This window comes from Equus przewalskii, chromosome 3, assembly GCF_037783145.1.
Source record: "Equus przewalskii isolate Varuska chromosome 3, EquPr2, whole genome shotgun sequence".
Classification (NCBI taxonomy): domain Eukaryota; kingdom Metazoa; phylum Chordata; class Mammalia; order Perissodactyla; family Equidae; genus Equus; species Equus przewalskii.
Window position 1 is genome coordinate 35,220,522 of NC_091833.1, and position 16,931 is coordinate 35,237,452.

Sequence of the window (16,931 nt, forward strand, 5' to 3'; positions counted from 1 at the left end):
CTGGCCCCGTCCTGGTCCCCGAGCCCTCGCACTGACCTCACCTTCTTCTCTACTTGCCTACAACGTGTTGTTTTTGGTGGAAATGCTGCAGTCTGTTTTAAAATGACACGTTATAACCCAAACAAAGCCTTTGAACCTGAGCAAGGAGTGTTGCCCTGGAGAGGGAGGGTTCCAGGTGAGCAGGTGGCAGATGTCCCCCCCGCACCCCACCTTGTCCTGGGCCCCCATGCTGCAGGAGCACTCTGAGTGCACAGCGTACCGTTCCTGGCGTGCCCACTGGTCGTGTAGAAGCCGTTTCGGATGGGCAGACGTCCAGTGAGCAGAGCCGCCCGCGCTACATGGAGGTGATAAAAGAGAGGCCATGAGGTGGGCGCCACCTGTCAGACTCGCCACCGGCTCTGCTCCCGGCGCTTGTGAATCCCGCCTGCCTCCTAAGGGCCAGGGTGGGCAGACCACCCCTGCACAGACAGGTCCAGGTGGGCCACGAGGAGCGCAGGGTCCACAGGCCTCTCCTCACGCCCCCCCGCCCCGGGAGGCGTTACTTCTCTGCCTCAAGATCAGCACGTACGCCCTACCTCTCAGCAGGGGTGGGTCTCTCCCTGAGGAAGGGACCCCCTGCCTCCCGCCCTTTGACCCCACCCCCATGGCCAGAGGCACCTCCCCAGCCAGTGGCAGCTCAGCTCCAGGAATCAGAACAGCAGCCCTGCCGCTGGCAGTGACTTTCACCTCAAGGGTCCTTAGAGGCTCAAGCCCCTGGGCCTCTCCCGGCCTTGCCTGCATGGCCGGAGCCCGGGTGCTGCCAGCGCCAGGATCCCAGGGAAGGGCACAGCCCGCCTGCCCGTGCTCTGGGCCCTCAGAGGAAACGCCCGTGCCCCGTCCCTCCCCCTGCCCGGTACCAGCCCCGACTTACACGGTGAGCACAGGGGGTTGGCCGTGTAGAAGTTCGGGAAAAGCATCCCTTCAGCGGCCATCCGGTCTAAATTTGGGGTCTCTCTGGAAGGTTCTCCGTACACCCCCAGGTCACCCCACCCCATCTGCAGGAAAGAGCAGAGAGAGATGGGATGAGCCTCCTTCCGTCCCGGGGAAGATGAGTGGGAACAGGCCAGGGGCCCGGGTGCGGGCACTGGCGCCAGCACGTGGGGCTCGGTCACAGGTGCCGGCTCCTCTTGGTGGGCACAGCCACCCGGCCACCCCTTTCCAGTCCTACCCCAACGCTGCTGGCTCACAGAGAATCCCGGCCTTCACAGAGGGAAGCCAGCCCTGTGACCCCGTGCTTCCAGACGCTAGCCTCCAGAACTGGGAGAGAATAAATTTCTGTTCCTCTAAGGCAGCAAGTTTGCAGTAATTTATGTCCTGAGAAACTAATGTGCACACTATGCAATACTACTCAGCCACGAAAGGAGTGAGGCTCTGACACACTGTGGCCTGAATGACCTGGAAAACGTGACGCTCAGTGAGAAAAGCCAGACACACAAGACCGCCTATGGTCTGATTCCATTCACGCGAAATGTCCAGAACAGGCAAAGCCGCAGACATAAAGCAGACTAATGGTTGCCTGGAGCTGGGGGAGGGGAACGGGCAGTGACTGCACTGGGGACAGGGTTTCTTTTTGGGGTGACAAAAATGTTCTGGAACTAGATGGCACTGGTGAACGCACAATATTGCAAATGTGCTAAATGCTACTGAACTGTATACTTAAAAATGGTTAAAACGGTCAATTTTATGTTAAATGCACTGTACCAAAATCAAACGAGCCCAGTGGTAAGACATGTTAACACGTGGGCAGGCGTGGGTGGACGCACAGACCCGCGATGAAGCCAGGAGGAGAGGAGACTGGCGGGGGATCCCCAGCAGGTGCGCCGTAGCGCTCTTCCACCTTCGCTGTGTGTTTCTGAACTGTCGTCCTAAGACATTTTTAAACAACACTTCGAAAAGGACATGGGGACATGAACTTTACTTGCCGACTGAACGCATCCTTCTGGAGCCCACGTCCTGGGGGGAGCCCTGACACCAGGACTCCCCTCAGCATCACGGGCGGGCGGGACGCGGCCTGGCCTGGTGGCGTTGGTTCTCCTCCGGATTCGTCAACTGCGACAAGGTCCCTCCAAACCAGTCTCCTTAAATGTCCCCTCAGCGTAAGCCCCAAGGGCGTCGCTTCCACAATGATTCAACGCTGTCCCCGCTTCCCCTGAAGAAGGGGGAGCTCCGGCTGCAGAGCGGGGCCCAGGGAGCTGCAGCCCGCGTGAGTGGGGTCTTCCCTCAAATCCTTGCCCCCCGAGAAGGTGCTCCAAGAGCCAAACCAAGTGCCCGTTGGACCCAGCGATTCCACTCCGGCAATCCAGAGTCCAAAAACACGACCACGTGAGAGCGTGCACATGCGTGTTCCCAGCAGCACTGCTTATGATCGCTGAGAGGTGGATACAAGCAGCGTCCATCGACAGATGAACTGATGAAACGTGGTCCATCCACACGGCAGAACACAACTAGCCGTAGAGCGGAGTGAAGCACCCACACGGTGACCACGTGGAGAAGCTCAAGAACAAGATGCCACGTGAGGGAAGTGGGTCACAGAAGGACAGATGTAGGATCCTATTTATAAGAAACATCCAGAGAAGGGAAATCCACAGACAGAAAGCAGATTAGCGGTTGCCAGGGTGAACGAGGCACGGGGGTGACCGCCAACGGAGACAGGGTTTCTTCTGGGGTGAGGAGAATGACCTCAGGCTGACTGTGGTGATGGGCGCACGATGCCATGAATTTACTAGCAACCAATGAACCCCACTTGAACTGGGAGGACTGTGTGAGGCGCGAAGCACAGTGCCGGTGTTCCGCCGGGCCTGGCAGCTCGAGGCTGGGCATCACACACCGGGCGCCAAGAGCCGACTGTGCGTCTGCTCTCAGGGGCCCTCTGGGTGGCGCAGACCTGGATTTGGCCCTTTCGGCTTTTGGCCCCTTTGGAGGTGGTTTATTTTGAAGACATTCGGTGACAACAGGAGCTGGGATGAAACGCATGCCTGGAGAGAGGGGCGGCTGGCAGGAAGAAAGGGAGGCAGGCAGGAGCACCCCAGCATGCAGATTTGTCCTCGCGGGCGTGGGTGGCTGTTGTACCTCTAGGCCGCCACATCCCAGGTCAGAGGAGCAGAGAGAGGCAGGGGGGCTGGTCATGGGGCCACCCCTTACCTGGCACCCACCAAAATTCCAGCCTTTGGGAGGAAGGAACAGTTCAGCACAAGAGCCTCTCCTCAGGGAGTGGGGGGGCCTCCCTGAATCCCAGGTCCTTGACGCCGGCCAAGGGCCGACCCGCCTCCTGGTGGGCCTCTCTGAGACCGGCAGCCATCAGCCTGCTGCACTAACTCTTCTGCTCAGTACCATTCTATTATTACGAATTGGTCAGCTTTCTCAGCTATGAGAACAGGGACATTCACATCCACCTTGCAGAGTCACTGGGGTGAAATGAAGCCATCAGGGAAGAGACCCCATGCGGGTTTTGCAGGCAGCGTTAAGTATCTCTTCCCTCCCCTACGTGGCTGCCCACGTTCACAGAAGCAAAAGCAGCCAGGACCCAGGAGTTATGGCCTCCTCCTGCCCTCGGCTTCTCCTCTACTTAGAATTTCCAGACTTTTGATCAATGCAAGCCTCACTCGTGGCTGGCTGCGAGGGATGATTATGAAGACACTCTGGCCATGTGCTCATCCACGTGATCACACACCGAAGGACACACAGGGTCCACTGTTTGGCTCTGGAGGTTCAGGCTGCAGCCCCCACTGATGGGCCCACCATGGTGACACCAGAGTTGGCCTCTGTACAGTCCAACGTTAAACCTCCTCAGTAGGCGGAGAAGTCCTTCCTAGTCCTATATTAAAGACAAGGAAGTGCCCGGGCCCTTGGGAGCAGGAGTGGTCTGGGATACCCCAGGAGGGAGCCTCTGGCCCCCTGTCCCTAGGGCCCCATTGTCCTTGGACAACGGTGATGAGTCAGCTCCAGAGAAGAAATGGTTCTCAGTGTCTTCTAAACTCATTCCACACACGTGTACAGGGGGCCTGTCCTGGGTCTGAGGACAGGCTGAGGAAGGAGACAGATGCCATCCCTCCCCTCCCCAGGTGCCACCCTGGGCAGTTGAGGGGTCTGCAAGCCTCGCCATAATTGTCCTCGTCCGGCTCCCCAAGCGGCCCTCCCCGGGGTGGGCTCGAGGCCCCAGCTGGACAGGCCAGCAGACCCCTTCCCCCGAGACCCTGGCTCAGGGGGCTGGGCAGTGTGCCCTCCCACTGGGTCTGCTGACCGTCGGGGTGGACGAGGCCAAGTGAGGACACAGAGCTGGGGGAGTGGGGGCCTCTGGATCCCACCGGCCTGAAGCCATCCAGTCAGGATAGCTGGGGTTCCCATTTCTGCTTAAGTCACTTTGAGTACGTTTTCTCTCATTTGCTACCAAAAAAGTCCTGAGTAACCCACATTCGCTGACCAGCACAGAGGTCTGCCAGGCTTCTTTGGGTTTCAGCTGTCTAAGAACCCTGTAGCTACAAGGAGGAAGCTGCACAGGAGGGGCCTGGCACTGGGCCTCCTGGCTGGCTGTTCCCCTTTCCTGCTGCCCCACCCTGGGGCACCCAGGCAGGGGAGCTCCCGACATCACCCTCCCTCAAGTAAAGACGCTCCCAGAGCTGGTTATGGCCAGGACAGGGGCCAAAGAGCTCCAAGGCCTTCCCAGAGCTCAGGGGGCAGTGGGATCTGCGCCCACGTGTGTGCGGGCTCCAGCTTTACCCCGATGCCTCACATTGACTGATTTCAGAATCTCCATCGCATCCCAGCCTCCTCGGGTAAGGAACACTGGACACAACCACAAAGCGACAAGTGTACAGCTCAGCTCCCAGCCAGGAATCCTGCTAACCTCTGTGGGCTTGACCAACCAGCGTCACCGGTGTCACTGGGGGCCCGGGGCTGCACACACACAACCAGGGACATTCCTCCCGGTTCAGTTCCTCCAGGCCCCACAAAGACCTGACTTTTGGCCAGACTTCTTGGCAGGGCGGGAGCAGCCTGCCCTGCTGGACAAGGATAGCCCGGGGGCCGGGCAGGTCCAGTAGCCCAAGGCAGAGGGAAGCGAGCTCCAAGGCAGGCAGGCAGGCAGGCTGGCCGGCGCTGGGTCTGGGTCAGCTCTGCACCCCTCCCTGCCCCACACACCCCAGGCACTGGGGGGTGAAGGCTGTGCAGGGGTGCCGGGGAGCTGTCTTCATCGGCCAGAGCCGCGCTGATCTGGGCTGGCCCTCCGTCCTCCGCGGGCGGGAGGAGCGGAAAAGGGAAGAGCACAGGAGGGATCTCCTGGCGCAGCCTGGACTCGATACCTCACCTCGGCTTCATCGCCCGCGCGGTTGCCTCCGCAGGGCCAGGCGCTGCCCCACCGCCGGCCGCCCCCGCAGAACCCCCACGGCGGCCCACAGCAGCCCGCGCGCAGCCCTCCCGGAGCCCGGCCCACCCTACACTCACGTCGTCCATGAGCAGCAGCAGAATGTTGGGGGGCTGCGGGGCGCCCGCGGCCCCCAGTGCTGCAGTGCTCAGCACCAGCAGCAGCCGCCACCTCGTCACCGCGGTAACCGCCGCCATAGCAACCGCGCCGGGAGCAGCAGAGCCCGGTCAGCGTCTGGAAGCGACTGGCGGCCCTTCCGGCAGGGCGGCGGGGCGGGGCCTGGACCGACCGCGTGACCGGAGGGGCGGGGCCCTGGCGGGCTGAGTGACAGGAGGGGCGGGGCCAGGGCCAGCCGTGTGACCGACGGGTTGGGGCGTGGGTCGGTCGCGTGACGAGACGGGCGGGTCCTAACCAACCCCGTGATCCGGGGGCGGGGCTCTGGCGGTTGCGTGACCGGCGGCGGGGTCACGTGACGCGGCCGCAGACCTCCCAAGATGGCGGTGTGCGTGGCGGTGATCGCCAAGGAGGTGCGTACGCGGGCGGCCCCGCGGAGGGCGGCCCCGGGACCCCGGCCGGGCCCCGCCCGCGCTCTCCGCCGTCCGCTCCGTCCCTGCCCGCGGGCTCCGGAAGGGCGGGCCCCAAGGCCTCGTCGAGCGCCGGGGGTGCGGGGCGGTCCGGGCAGGCCCCTCCCAGACCCGCACCTGCCGCTGCCGGAGTGGCCCCCGGCGCCCACAGCCCTGACTTTCTGTCCTGTCCGGGCGCGGGCTCTGTGCCTTCTTGCCCCCGCGTCTGGCCGTCCACGCCTCTCCGTCCTCCTCCACCGCGCCCACCCGGACCACTGACAGTGTCCGCACCGCAGCCACAGTGCTGTTTGGAAAACAAATTACATCGTGCCATGCACCTGCCTAAAACCTCTCCAGTGGCTTCTCACTGATTTAGAATAATGTCTAAATAACCTGGTCGCTTCATCCCCGTCCCTCATACCCCTGACATCCTTCCACTCCAACCCAGCGGAATTCTTGCAGCTCCCCGACGGCTCTGCTCTCTCACCTTTGGGTCTTCGCACTTGGAACCCCTCTTCCCCACTCCCATCCCTTCCCTGGCCCCCATAGATTTCATTTCTCCTAAAAGCTGTTTCTGAATCCTAAGACTGAGCTGGGTGGCCGTCCTCGTGCTCCTGCTGCACAAAGCCGTGTCTCCTAGAAGACCAGGCTTACGGGCGGTCCCGCTGCGAAGCTCTCTGAGTCCAGTTCAGCGCGTTCCCCTACAACGCGTTACCTCCTTGTTGGCTGGTTTGTTGACTATCTCCTTCACCAGATGTCAGCCCCATTAGAGTAGGCAGAGCGTTGTGTGCAGCGCCAGGCATGGGATAGAAGCATGAATTGTGGCACGTGGAGCCCCGGGAAGACACTGTTAATTCCGCGGTTAGGCTGGTCAGGAAGGCTGTGCAGAGGTGAAGGGAGGAGCCCTGAAGGGTTTGCTGAGAGGGCCTGCCAGTGTCTCTGCTGGGCTGAGAAGACAGTGGTGGGTGGAGTACTGGGAAGCAGCCAGTCTTCCGGGGCCAGGAGTAGAGCGCGCGCTAGGACCAGGCCCCACATGGCAGGTGGCTGACCTGTCTAGGTGACCGAGTTAGTTGTCAGGCTGTGCTCAAATCCATTTTTCGGAGCTGTCTTCTCTTTTCTGCCCACCCTAGTGATGCCCCTTTGCAGACAATATATAAACCTCAGGTGAGATTGGGTCCCCTGAAGGCAGTGCCTTCAGAGTTAGGAAAGAGTTTTCAAGAAGGAGAGCATGCTCCCTGCTGGTTGGCGCTTGGCTGTTTCTCCCTCCTGAGTGCTCTGGCCTCCTTTTCGTCATCAGTGCACGGGGTGGATTCTCATCACTTCAGTTGCTGTCATCCTTTCTTGCAGAATTACCCTCTCTACATCCGCAGCGTCCCCACGGAGAATGAGCTGAAGTTCCACTACATGGTGCACACATCCCTGGACGTGGTGGACGAGAAGATCTCGGCCATGGGGAAGGCCCTGGTGGACCAGAGGGAGCTCTACCTGGGCCTGCTGTACCCCACAGAGGACTACAAGGTGTATCCTTCACGCCTGTGGGGGGCCTGTCAGTGAGGGTCTCTTCCCTCGGGGTTTTGCATCTGGGGATTGGGCCCGAGGTGTACTGTAGGATCAGGTAATGTTGAATGGCTGGTCTTCTTTGGGCTGGGACGGCCCAGCTTTGGGCACTTCCTGTGATGCAAGGCTGTCCTGTTTTTGCAAAGTGGCTTTGGAGTGCGGGGACGTGCATAGATGGCCCTCTGCTTCCACGCTTTCCACGGTGATGCTGTGTTTCATGCTGTCGCAGAGTGCCCGTGCTAAAGCACCTTCCCTAACCAGCTGTGCAGATACGGCTACGTGACCAACTCCAGGGTGAAGTTTGTCATGGTGGTGGATTCCTCCAACACGGCGCTGCGGGACAACGAGATCCGCAGTGTAAGCCGGGGGAGGCGCAGGCCAGGCCTGGGCCGGTTTGTTTTATTTTTTCCCCTTTGTTTAGAGATGCTGAGAGGCCAAAAGTTTGGCAGTAGCCATGAGTACATGTGGATTAAAACGTTGTTGGTTCTTGTTTCAGATGTTCCGGAAGCTGCACAGCTCCTACACAGATGTGATGTGCAACCCCTTCTACAACCCGGGGGACCGCATCCAGTCCAGGTGGGCCGCTGCCCCCCGGGGTTTGCCACCTTCTGCCGTTTGTAGCCCTGCTAAAGGCAGCGATCCTGAGAGCGAGGGAGAGAACGTCTTTTTAAGTGATTTTGAAGCAGCAGAAGCCTGTTTTTCCAAACAGACTCTTACAGGGATCTCCAACACAGGAAGCAGACGGAGGGCAGCTAGGGCTCAGCGGCAGGCAGGGCTCGCCCATTTGGTTTCCCACCTGCGCCCAGCAGGCACAGGGGCACCTCCACAGAACCCAGCAAGGGCCCAGACATATGGACAGGGGCCTTTCGGGAGAAAACTTCCCCTTGTCACTGCCTGATTCTGTCTTTGGCGCTGAACTTGGACGGTTAGGAAATGGAATTGCAGGGATCTTCCAAATAGTCTTCAGATAAACGCAGTCTTAATGTGGGACCATCACGAAGATGCTTCACAGAGAAGCATTTGTGTGCACACTCTTCACACCTGCTCCTGGGAACCCCAGCATCCCTAGGCACAGTGCCCAGGGGCTCCTTGTAGCCACCAGGGGAGAGGACACTGCAGTAATCCAAGCCAGGCCCTCCCGTGGCACCTTCCCTCAGCTGTGACACTGTGTCTGGTTGTCCTGGGTCCCAGGTGGGAGAAGCATGCAGAAGCCTGTGTCTCCCGGGCCGCTCAGGGCAGGGGCAGCTGCTGTGCTCACTGCACCCCAGCCTCCATGCCCATGCACAGCTCCTCCAGCTCTGCATGGAGACCCTGCCCAGGGGCTGAGCGGTGAGGCAGGAGGCTCTCATCCCCTGCTGTGGCTGGACGCACATCCTGGCCTCTCCACCGAGTTGATTATCTGGACCGTGGAGACCGCCGCCCCTGGTGTCCAGGCCTGGCGGTGTGCTGAGCCTGTCCCTCTGCTGGCGAGCATGGGGGCTTCTCTGACTTGGTCTGCTTCTCCGCAGGGCGTTCGACAGCATGGTGACGTCTATGATGATCCAGGTCTGCTGAGCGAGCACTCTGCTGCACGTCATCTGGGAGAGAAGACTTCTGTACATAACTGGAGTGTCTAGCCATGTATTTATTATCCTCTGCCTTTTCCCGAGTGTCCTGCACGTGCTGCCGGGGACGAGGCCTCGAGCACAGCACGTGTCGACTAAAGGTCCTGTGAGATCAGATGTGGCGTTTTCCATCTCTGTCAGCAGAGGGTCTGACTAAAGGGAGTTTAACACGGGACTTTTTGGGGCTGGGCGCAGAGGTCAGGGACCAGACAGAGTGGAGAGCCGTCGTGCCCAGTAGGTGTGAAGGGGCATGGGGAGTGGGGTGGCAGATGAAGGCACACAGGGACCCGTGGGCTCGCTTCTTTGCTTTGCTGTCTGCCCTCTGTGCTCTGCAGTGGCTGACCAGTGGGCTGTCTGTGCCCAGAACCAGATGGAGAGGGGCATATGGGACAGCCGCATGCCTTCCCCAAGGGGAGAAGTCCTCTTTCTGGGCCCAGCCCAGCCTTGGGAGGCAGCCCTCAGGAGACCCAGGAGCCTCCTGTGACCGCAGCGTCTCCTCGGCTGCTGCTTGCTTTCTGAGCTGAAGGAGTCACGTGCAAGAGCCCTCTTCCACCTGGGCGCTTCCTCATGGCCCGAGGGCCAGACGCGGCCCAGGAGGTGAGTTCCCCTCCCCTGCTGTCCCCGTGCCCAGGGGCCCGCTGCGGTGGCGTCGGGGGCTTGCGTTTGAGGAGAGGGTGATGCACGTGGATTTCTGCCTTCTGCTTCCGCAGAAGCCTCCTCAGCCGAGTTCAGATGATTGTCTAACTAGCTGACTGTGATTGGTGACAGCCCCTTGTGGGATCAGGTGGCCCAGGTTCTCGTGCCTTTGTCATTTGGCAACATGGCCCATGAAGTGAGAGAGGCAGTGAGTACCTGCTGGGCCTGAGCCCCACGCAGAGTCTGCTCCTCGTCTGCTGAGCTGCTGGCTTCCTTGATTCGGGCTCCCCGGGGCAGCTGTGAGCCCCTCTTACCCTCTCAGCCGCTCCGAAGAGGGTCCTGAGCACAGTGAGGCGGCCCAGGGCGTCAGGGAAGGCTGGCAGCCTCGCGGGCCCAGGGCTGGAGCTCAGCTGGACTCACTCTGCAAGCCTTTGGGTTTCTGCCTGTCTAACCAGCACAGGATCGATTCTTCACGTTACAGAAGTAAGGGGAAAAATGAGCAGAGAGTGTGTGAGAAACACGTAAGTCCCCGCCGCCACGCCCCCTCCTCCCCTGCTGGACGTGGACTTGAAGACCTCGAGGAGGGCCGAGAAGCACCAACACGCAGGTGCTGGTTCCGATGCCAGTGGGCCGCAGGCTGCCCACACCCGGACGTCTTCCCTGCAGTGCAGCTCCTGTCTCTGGTGGGGCTTCGGTAGTCTCTCCTGCCTGGGTAGCGGCTGTGCTAGGGGCTGCAAATTGCCAACCCAGCACCCATTCTCTCTTGCTTCCTTATTAACAGAACCCCAGTGTTACTGGGGACAATTGACCAGACAGAAGATACTTCCTACCCTCCGCAGCATACAAGGGTAGGCAGTTATGGTACCTAAATGGATGGTGTTGGTAGGGACTTGCAGGAAAGACACTTTAAAGGGGGATTCAGCTGGCAAGTGGAGTACCCTTTCTTCATCTTTTTCCTTTTTCCTCCCTGGAACTTGGAGGTGATGGCTAGAGCTTAGGCAACCATCTTGAGAGGAGGAGGACAAGATCCACCCACTAAGGATGGGAGAGCAGAAACCTAGAAGGAGCCTGGGTTTTTGCTGACATACCAGCCCTGGACTACTTATGTTAGCATTTTTTTTATGTGAGAAAATAAACCCGTATCTTTTTAAGCTACTTCTATTTGGGTTTTTCTGTAGGTGCAGCCAGATCAACCCGTAAATACTTTTTACATTGGGGAGTTTCCACACACATTGTTAGATAGCGTCCCAATTTTAAGCCTGAGAAAATCAAGGGTTAGAAGTAACCTGCTAGCCTTTGTTCTGCCAACAGAACCATCAGGGGGCAGTTTCATGGTATCTTTTCGCATCTCTATACCGTGAGGTTGGCCTCACTGAGGGCCATCTGCCTGGCCCCCTGGCCCCCAGGCCCATCCCTCCGCGGCAGCCCCGTCCGTGCAGCTCCTAGTCAGCCCTTGGCTGTTGCTCCAGGAGACTTCTGCTGAAGTGCACTGTCAGCAGTGTCTTCCCTCGGGCATCAGCGCCACTCTCTCCCCTTCCTCCTGCCCCAGAGCAGCAGGGGCAAGGGGAGCCTGTGTGTCTCGGCCTGTGCGGGTCTGCTCCGAGGCTCACCGGGGAGCCCTCAGCACCCACGTGGCAGCCACATCCAGGAATGCTCTCGGTCTTCCCCCTGCCTCGGCCTGCTCAGGCCTGAGACCCACAGGAAAGGATGGCCTCCCGGGCCCACTCCTCACAGTGGCCAAACAAGGGATCAAGAAAACACTTCCAAAAGAGAAGCACCTACTCAGGGTAGAAGATTGCTGGGCACTGCACAGGAAAGCCATGGCACGGGGACCACATCAAGACCAGGAAGGGGAACAGCCCGCAGTGCCGAGTGGCGGAGGTGGTGCCGTCTGCGTGGTGCTGGCGAACTGCAGCTCAGGGCCGTGCGTCCTGGCGCGTGCCCCTTCTGCAGCCCCCACCTGCGAATGGTCAGGCCACGCACGGCTCCACCCTGAGCCACCTGGCAGCCTTGGAGGGTTCCCCGACGCGACATCTCCTACCCCCTCACCAGGCAGCTAAAGCAGCAGCAGTTTGCTCCCTCATGGTCTGGAGGCCAGAGCCAGAAATGAAGGTGTCCGCAGGGCTGGCTCCTTCAGGAGGGTCCGTCCTACAGCTCACCAGCTTCTTACGGCTGCCAGCAATCCTCGCGTTTCCTTGGCTTGTAGACACGCCACTCCACCTCTGCCTGCACATCTCTGTGTGTGCTCTCACATCCAGTGTATGGCATTGGATTTAGGGCCCAGATGATCCAGGATGCTCTCATCCCGAGCTCTTTCTCTTAACTATGTCACAAAGACCTCTTTTCCAGATAAGGCCACGTTCACAGGTCCTGGAGATTAGGATGTGGACATATTTTTTGGGCAGGGCCATTATTTACCCCACTACAAGGGCCAACGTTGACCCCAGATCACAAGGGGAGTGTGGACCTTGCCTGAGGGAGGAAGTCAGAGACGCATGTGGGTGGAGAGTGCAGAGGCGGCTGCCCCCCACCCAGAGAATGCTGTCTTTGCCAGTGCTGGAGAAGGGGACTGGGGACGGACCACCACCATGGACTGAAGCACAGAGCAGCTGTTCGTGGCTTAAGGAACTGGTAAATAAGCACAGCAAGGTGAAGAGAATGGCAGTAGAAAGGCCAAGACAGGTCTGTTAGTGATTTAACGCCAGAACCAAGTGTGTGTGCACTGAAGGACATTGTACACCTCCAGGCAGAAAGTGGGCGAGTTGGCTCCAGGGGCCAGCAGGGCGCCCAGCGTGGAAGCTCCCCTTCTGCTCCCTGAACCCTTGACGAGGGCCAGGCCTGTCCCAGGTGACGAGGTGTGCCCCGCCCCCCACCCCCAGCAACTCACAGGGGAGGACACACAGAGGCAGGTGTCTGTCACTCGCTACGGGGGAGCGTGTGCCCTGGAGGCTGCCAAACCTGGAGTGAAGACGCGGTTAGCTATGCTTCCTCTGTAGCCAGGAGCTGGCGGTTACACCGCAAAACCCAACGCTGCCCGTTGGCTGTCAGCAGTGAAGTGGGGTCCAGCCCGCCCTGGGACCCACAGCCTCACTCCTACACCTGCCTTTTTGTGGAGTCCCACCTGAGAAGCACAGACTGGACAGGTGTCCAAGAGAAGAGAATAAAGGAGAGGTCCGTTGTCACGTGCTTTTAAAAATTATTCAAATTTAATAATTTATGCTTTACCATTAAGACACACGTTTCTGTTTTTCTTTAAAATGAGAGAGTCCAAGAACCCCAAGTATCCCAACCCGAGCTGACTCTGCTGCCTGGGCTTCACCTGCCTGGAGCTTTGCCCAGTGCCCTCCAACGCCCGAGTAGCACTCCCATGCCAGGCACACCGCGTGCCCTGCTTCTCACCTCTGTGGCCTCAGCCCAGCGAGGCCCTGGTGGGCTGTCCTCCCACCCAGAGGAGGGTCAGGGGCGGTTTTTCTGGACGCCCACCAGCTCTCCGCTGAGCCCCTGCTTCCCTGCCATCCGTCCTGCCAGCCTGCCCTATGACCCCCACAGCACCCCAGACCCGGCCCTCTGGCATAAATGGTCCCACGTGGCGACTGGTGGTTACTCCTGAGCCAGCCCCACTCTGAGTCCAGTCATCTCTTCAATATGGTGAATACCATGGCGAGCATCTTGCACGGCACCTGCGCAGACAGAGGCAGGAAGGGGAGATGAGCGCCCTCCCCGGGCCCCGCCCCCCCGGCCCCCCCCCCCCCCGCCCTCCCGGCCCCGCCCTCCAGGGCCCCGCCCCCACTCACCGGCCCCGCCCCCGTGGCCTGAAGCGGGTTCCGCCCTGGAGGCTGCTGTGGGGGAGGGCTTCTCCCCTAGCACCTGGGTGTCCCCGCAGACCCCCGCGGTCCGTGGAGCTGATCCCTGGTAAGTTGGTCCTTTTGGGTAGCACCTGGAACCAGAGGCTGAGCCGGTCTGAGACCCCTATTCTTGTATCCCATCTTGGCTAAACTTGCCTCCAGGAAGCCTTCCTAGCTTTCTCTCCTGGAGGCTCACAGGCAGATATGCACAGACCCCAGTGCTCACCAGGCCCTTGAGACTCCAGGGCATGGAGCCATCTGAGGAATCAGACCCTAACCCGTTCCAGACCTTCTCAAGATCCCTGTTTAGGCCCAAACTGTCCAGCCACAAGCTGTGGTCTGGTGCCATGCCCCTGTCAAGCCGACATCTCTCCCTATGTGGTGTGTGTGGGGGGTCTGGCTCAGCAGGGGAGCCTCCCCAGTACCACACCTGGGCCAAACCTGCTGGGGTCTGACGGGCCCCCGCCCACCCTGCCCCTGCCGCCCAGCGGATGTGCCCAGAGATGCTCGGAGACTGAAAATGAGACTGGCTAAGCAGCAGGCCGGGGCAGCTGTGTCATGGGGAAGTGCCTCGGCCTCCTTGTGCCTGCTGTTTCTGACCCCTTGGGGGGTAACAGGTTAACGTAGAGAAGCTCAGAGCAGAGCCCACACCTCCAGCTCCCCAAGGTGCGCAGTGACTCGTGGGGGCACGCACCTTGATGACCCGGCCTCGGAAGATGCTCTCATCCAGCTCCACAGCGGTCTGGGCTGCACTCTCGGTGGCAAACTCTATATAGGCATAACTGGGGTGGGGGTGGGGGTGGGGGCAGGTGAGGGCCCACCCTGGGTCACCCATCCTCGGCAGCACCCTGGGCACCCGGCCCCTCCCTGGGCCCCGCACTGACCCCTTGGGGTGTCCGGAGAACTTGTCGCACAGGATGGTGACCCGGCGGATCTCCCCGCACTGGTTGAAGTAGGCCTCCAGCTCCTCCGCCGTGCCGCCGTAGTCCACCTGACACGGGCACGGCCTGGCGTGGGGGCCCTGCAGTGGCCTTGCCCTCCCGCGGTCTCCTGCAGCCCGTTTTCTTAGACAGCCGTCTATTGTGCCCAGGGTTGGGGGCAGAGGCCTTGGGTGGAGGCCTGACGGGGTGGACTGGAGACCGAGATGACCACTCCCCACGTGTTAGGGGGCCCCCCATGTTTCTTTGGCCTGTGCAAAGAGTGTGTGACTTTTTAAAGAGAAATTTGTTGCCAACAGTTGGCCAACTGGGAGATTTCATGCAGAAATCCAGAATCCCAGCTCATGTTGGGAAATCAGAACGCCTGAGGACACAGGCTCGGCCCCTCTTGGGGACCACCCGCATCAGACCCCCTCCTCCTCCTCTCCCTCCGGGGCCTGTGTGCCACCCTGAATGTGTCCCCTCCTTCAATCTGCACGGCCAGGTGGAGCCGCCAGACCCAGAGTGCTCACTGAAGGGATCCCAGCTCGCTCCCCTCCCGCACTCACGTTGCCCACGTAGATGGATCTGTGGTCCGCCTGCACCTTCTCCGTGGGGGTCCCGGGGCTTGGGCAGCCTGCGGAGAGAGTAGCCTCAGGACTGGGGGGGTCAAGCGTGAGGGGGTCTCCGTGTGGCTGCTAAGGGCAGGAACCTCCCGTTTGTGGCTCCTTCCTCACTTCACTCCTCGGGGGAGAGGGTCGCCCAGGCTCTTGGGGGAGCCAACGCTGGTGGAAACCCTGATTCTCCCTGGGATCAGGTGCTTTTCCTGCAGCCTCCCACAGCCCATCCCGATTTAGAGGAAAGGGCGCTCAGAGCCACGTGCCCGAGGACTCGGGGGGCCGGTTGCACAGGGAAGGGGTCGGCGTGGCCCGCTGGCTCCTACCTGTCTTGGGGCTCAGCAGCTGCCCGGCCAGCGTGGTCCCCGTGCCCGCCTCTTCCCTGGCCTGGGCCTGCACCCTGGGCGGCTCCAGCCCCTGGGCCTGCTCCATGGCCCACAGCTTCAGTTTGATGGCCTCCAGCTCCTGCTGGCACATGACCCCAGGTTGAGCCCGGAGGGAGGACAGCCCCCAGGCTCCTCTTGAGGGAGGCCCCGACCCTGCCTGTCCTCGGGGTCCCCTACCCCCCATGCACGGGGCCCCTGGGATCCCTGGCCTGCCTCTGCTGGGTGCTCCACATGGCTGCTACCTGGTCAGGTACCGGGCACTCGGCCAGGTCCTCCCTCTCCAAGAGAGACAGCAGGAAGCCTGCCTCTTCGTCAGCTTCCTTGGCCTCCTGCTCCTCACCCCCTGGCCCCAGAGAGGACTTCTCAGTCCTGCTCCAGGCCCCCCAGCCCTGGGCCTCAGGGTCGGAGGAAGCCCTCTGGAGCCAGGCCTCGGTGGGGGGCGGGAAGAGTGTGCGGCTGAGGAAGGGCCACATGGTGGATGGGACAAGGAGAGGGCACTCGAGGCCTCCACTGCTCCTCCACTCCAGCACCTGCCCGCGCCTTCGCGGGGCTTTAAGCCCTCCCCCAGGCCAGCTGCTCCCAATAGAGCGCTGAAGAGCTCCCTCTGGGCTGGGGCCAAGCTTCCAGCCCTGGTTCCTGGGCCCTGAGGCATAAAAGGCCCTGGTCCCTGCCCCTGGCCCTTCTTCCAGGACTCTCCGTGCAGAGAAAGGAGCGCAGCTGGGGTGGAGCTTGGGAGGGCCTCCCCCTGCATTAGCCCCGCCACACTGGCCACAATGCCTGAGCTGGGGGCGGTGACAGCCTGGGAAGCCCACTGGGGTCTCCACTCAGGGTTAGACCTCAGTGGTGGGCCACAGTTAGGATGACATGGGCATAAGCGAATTACCCGAGCGTGTACAAGAGGGAAGGAGGGCACAGCTGTCAGTGCAGGCTTCCTGGAGGTGGTGGTCTTTGAGCCGGCCTTGATGGACTGGGTCAGGCAGAGGCTGGGTGCGCACAGCTTGGGTGGAGGGGGCAGCTTGAGCAGAGGCCCGAGGAGTGATGGCAGGGCATGTACCACAGGAGTCAGAGCCCGGTGGGCTGGTCCAGGGTGGGGTCCTGGGCCCGGAGGAGAGACAGCCACTTCTGTCACTCCTCCTGACCTCCCACCGATTCCCTACGGACCCTCCCCTCCTCCACCCAACTCTGGACCCGCTTTTAGGTGGAGCCAGTTAAATATGGCCGTAATCCTGCCCTGGCCACAGGCACAGTGGTTGAATTACGGGGAGCTCCGGTGATTGTCTGGGGGCCTGAAGGTGAATTTTGTAAAGTCTCCTGCTTCTGCTGTCGGCCTCTGCTCCCCTCTTCTCGCCCCTTGAGGGCGGCGCTGGCCTGTGTCCCTGTGTGCCCTGGTCTCCTCCATCTGTCCTGG

The 16,931-nt window shown here is 60.8% G+C and overlaps 3 protein-coding genes across 13 annotated transcripts in view; 1 reads left to right on the top strand and 2 right to left on the bottom strand.

Annotated features, from left to right (window-relative positions):
• The window catches only part of GALNS (galactosamine (N-acetyl)-6-sulfatase), a 30,154-nt gene extending 23,350 nt beyond the window's left edge, over positions 1-6,804 (bottom strand). The window contains exons 1-3 of one of the 4 annotated variants that reach the window (XM_070612502.1): positions 6,677-6,804; positions 911-1,034; positions 260-334 (exon numbers count right to left, since the gene is read on the bottom strand). In XM_070612502.1, coding sequence (XP_070468603.1) covers positions 260-334; positions 911-1,034 — 199 coding nt within the window. In that variant the 5' untranslated portion in view covers positions 6,677-6,804. Of the gene's footprint in view, positions 1-259; positions 335-910; positions 1,035-1,961; positions 5,774-6,676 lie in introns of those variants that run through there. The other 3 variants (XM_008508798.2, XM_070612501.1, XM_070612503.1) reach the window with 3 other exon arrangements.
• TRAPPC2L (trafficking protein particle complex subunit 2L) lies at positions 5,591-10,913 on the top strand. 8 transcript variants are annotated; one of them, XR_011538083.1, is made up of 8 exons: positions 5,591-5,925; positions 7,309-7,481; positions 7,788-7,875; positions 8,015-8,094; positions 9,027-9,719; positions 10,214-10,441; positions 10,540-10,606; positions 10,739-10,913. XR_011538083.1 is itself a non-coding variant. In XM_008508809.2 (5 exons), exons 1-5 carry the CDS (start codon positions 5,893-5,895, stop codon positions 9,070-9,072), a joined length of 420 nt encoding a protein of 139 aa, XP_008507031.1. In that variant the 5' UTR covers positions 5,591-5,892; the 3' UTR covers positions 9,073-10,913. The 8 variants fall into 8 exon arrangements, 1 of the variants encoding a protein (XP_008507031.1); XR_542586.2 differs by having other exon boundaries at positions 9,027-10,441; XR_011538082.1 differs by having other exon boundaries at positions 10,214-10,606.
• Positions 10,914-12,942: 2,029 nt separating this feature from the next.
• PABPN1L (PABPN1 like, cytoplasmic) lies at positions 12,943-16,180 on the bottom strand. Its single transcript, XM_070612507.1, has 7 exons — positions 15,766-16,180; positions 15,464-15,602; positions 15,090-15,157; positions 14,488-14,594; positions 14,298-14,385; positions 13,553-13,695; positions 12,943-13,438 (listed from the first exon to the last, which is right to left on the bottom strand). Exons 1-7 carry the CDS (start codon positions 15,994-15,996, stop codon positions 13,399-13,401), a joined length of 816 nt encoding a protein of 271 aa, XP_070468608.1. The 5' UTR covers positions 15,997-16,180; the 3' UTR covers positions 12,943-13,398.
• Positions 16,181-16,931: the final 751 nt, after the last annotated feature.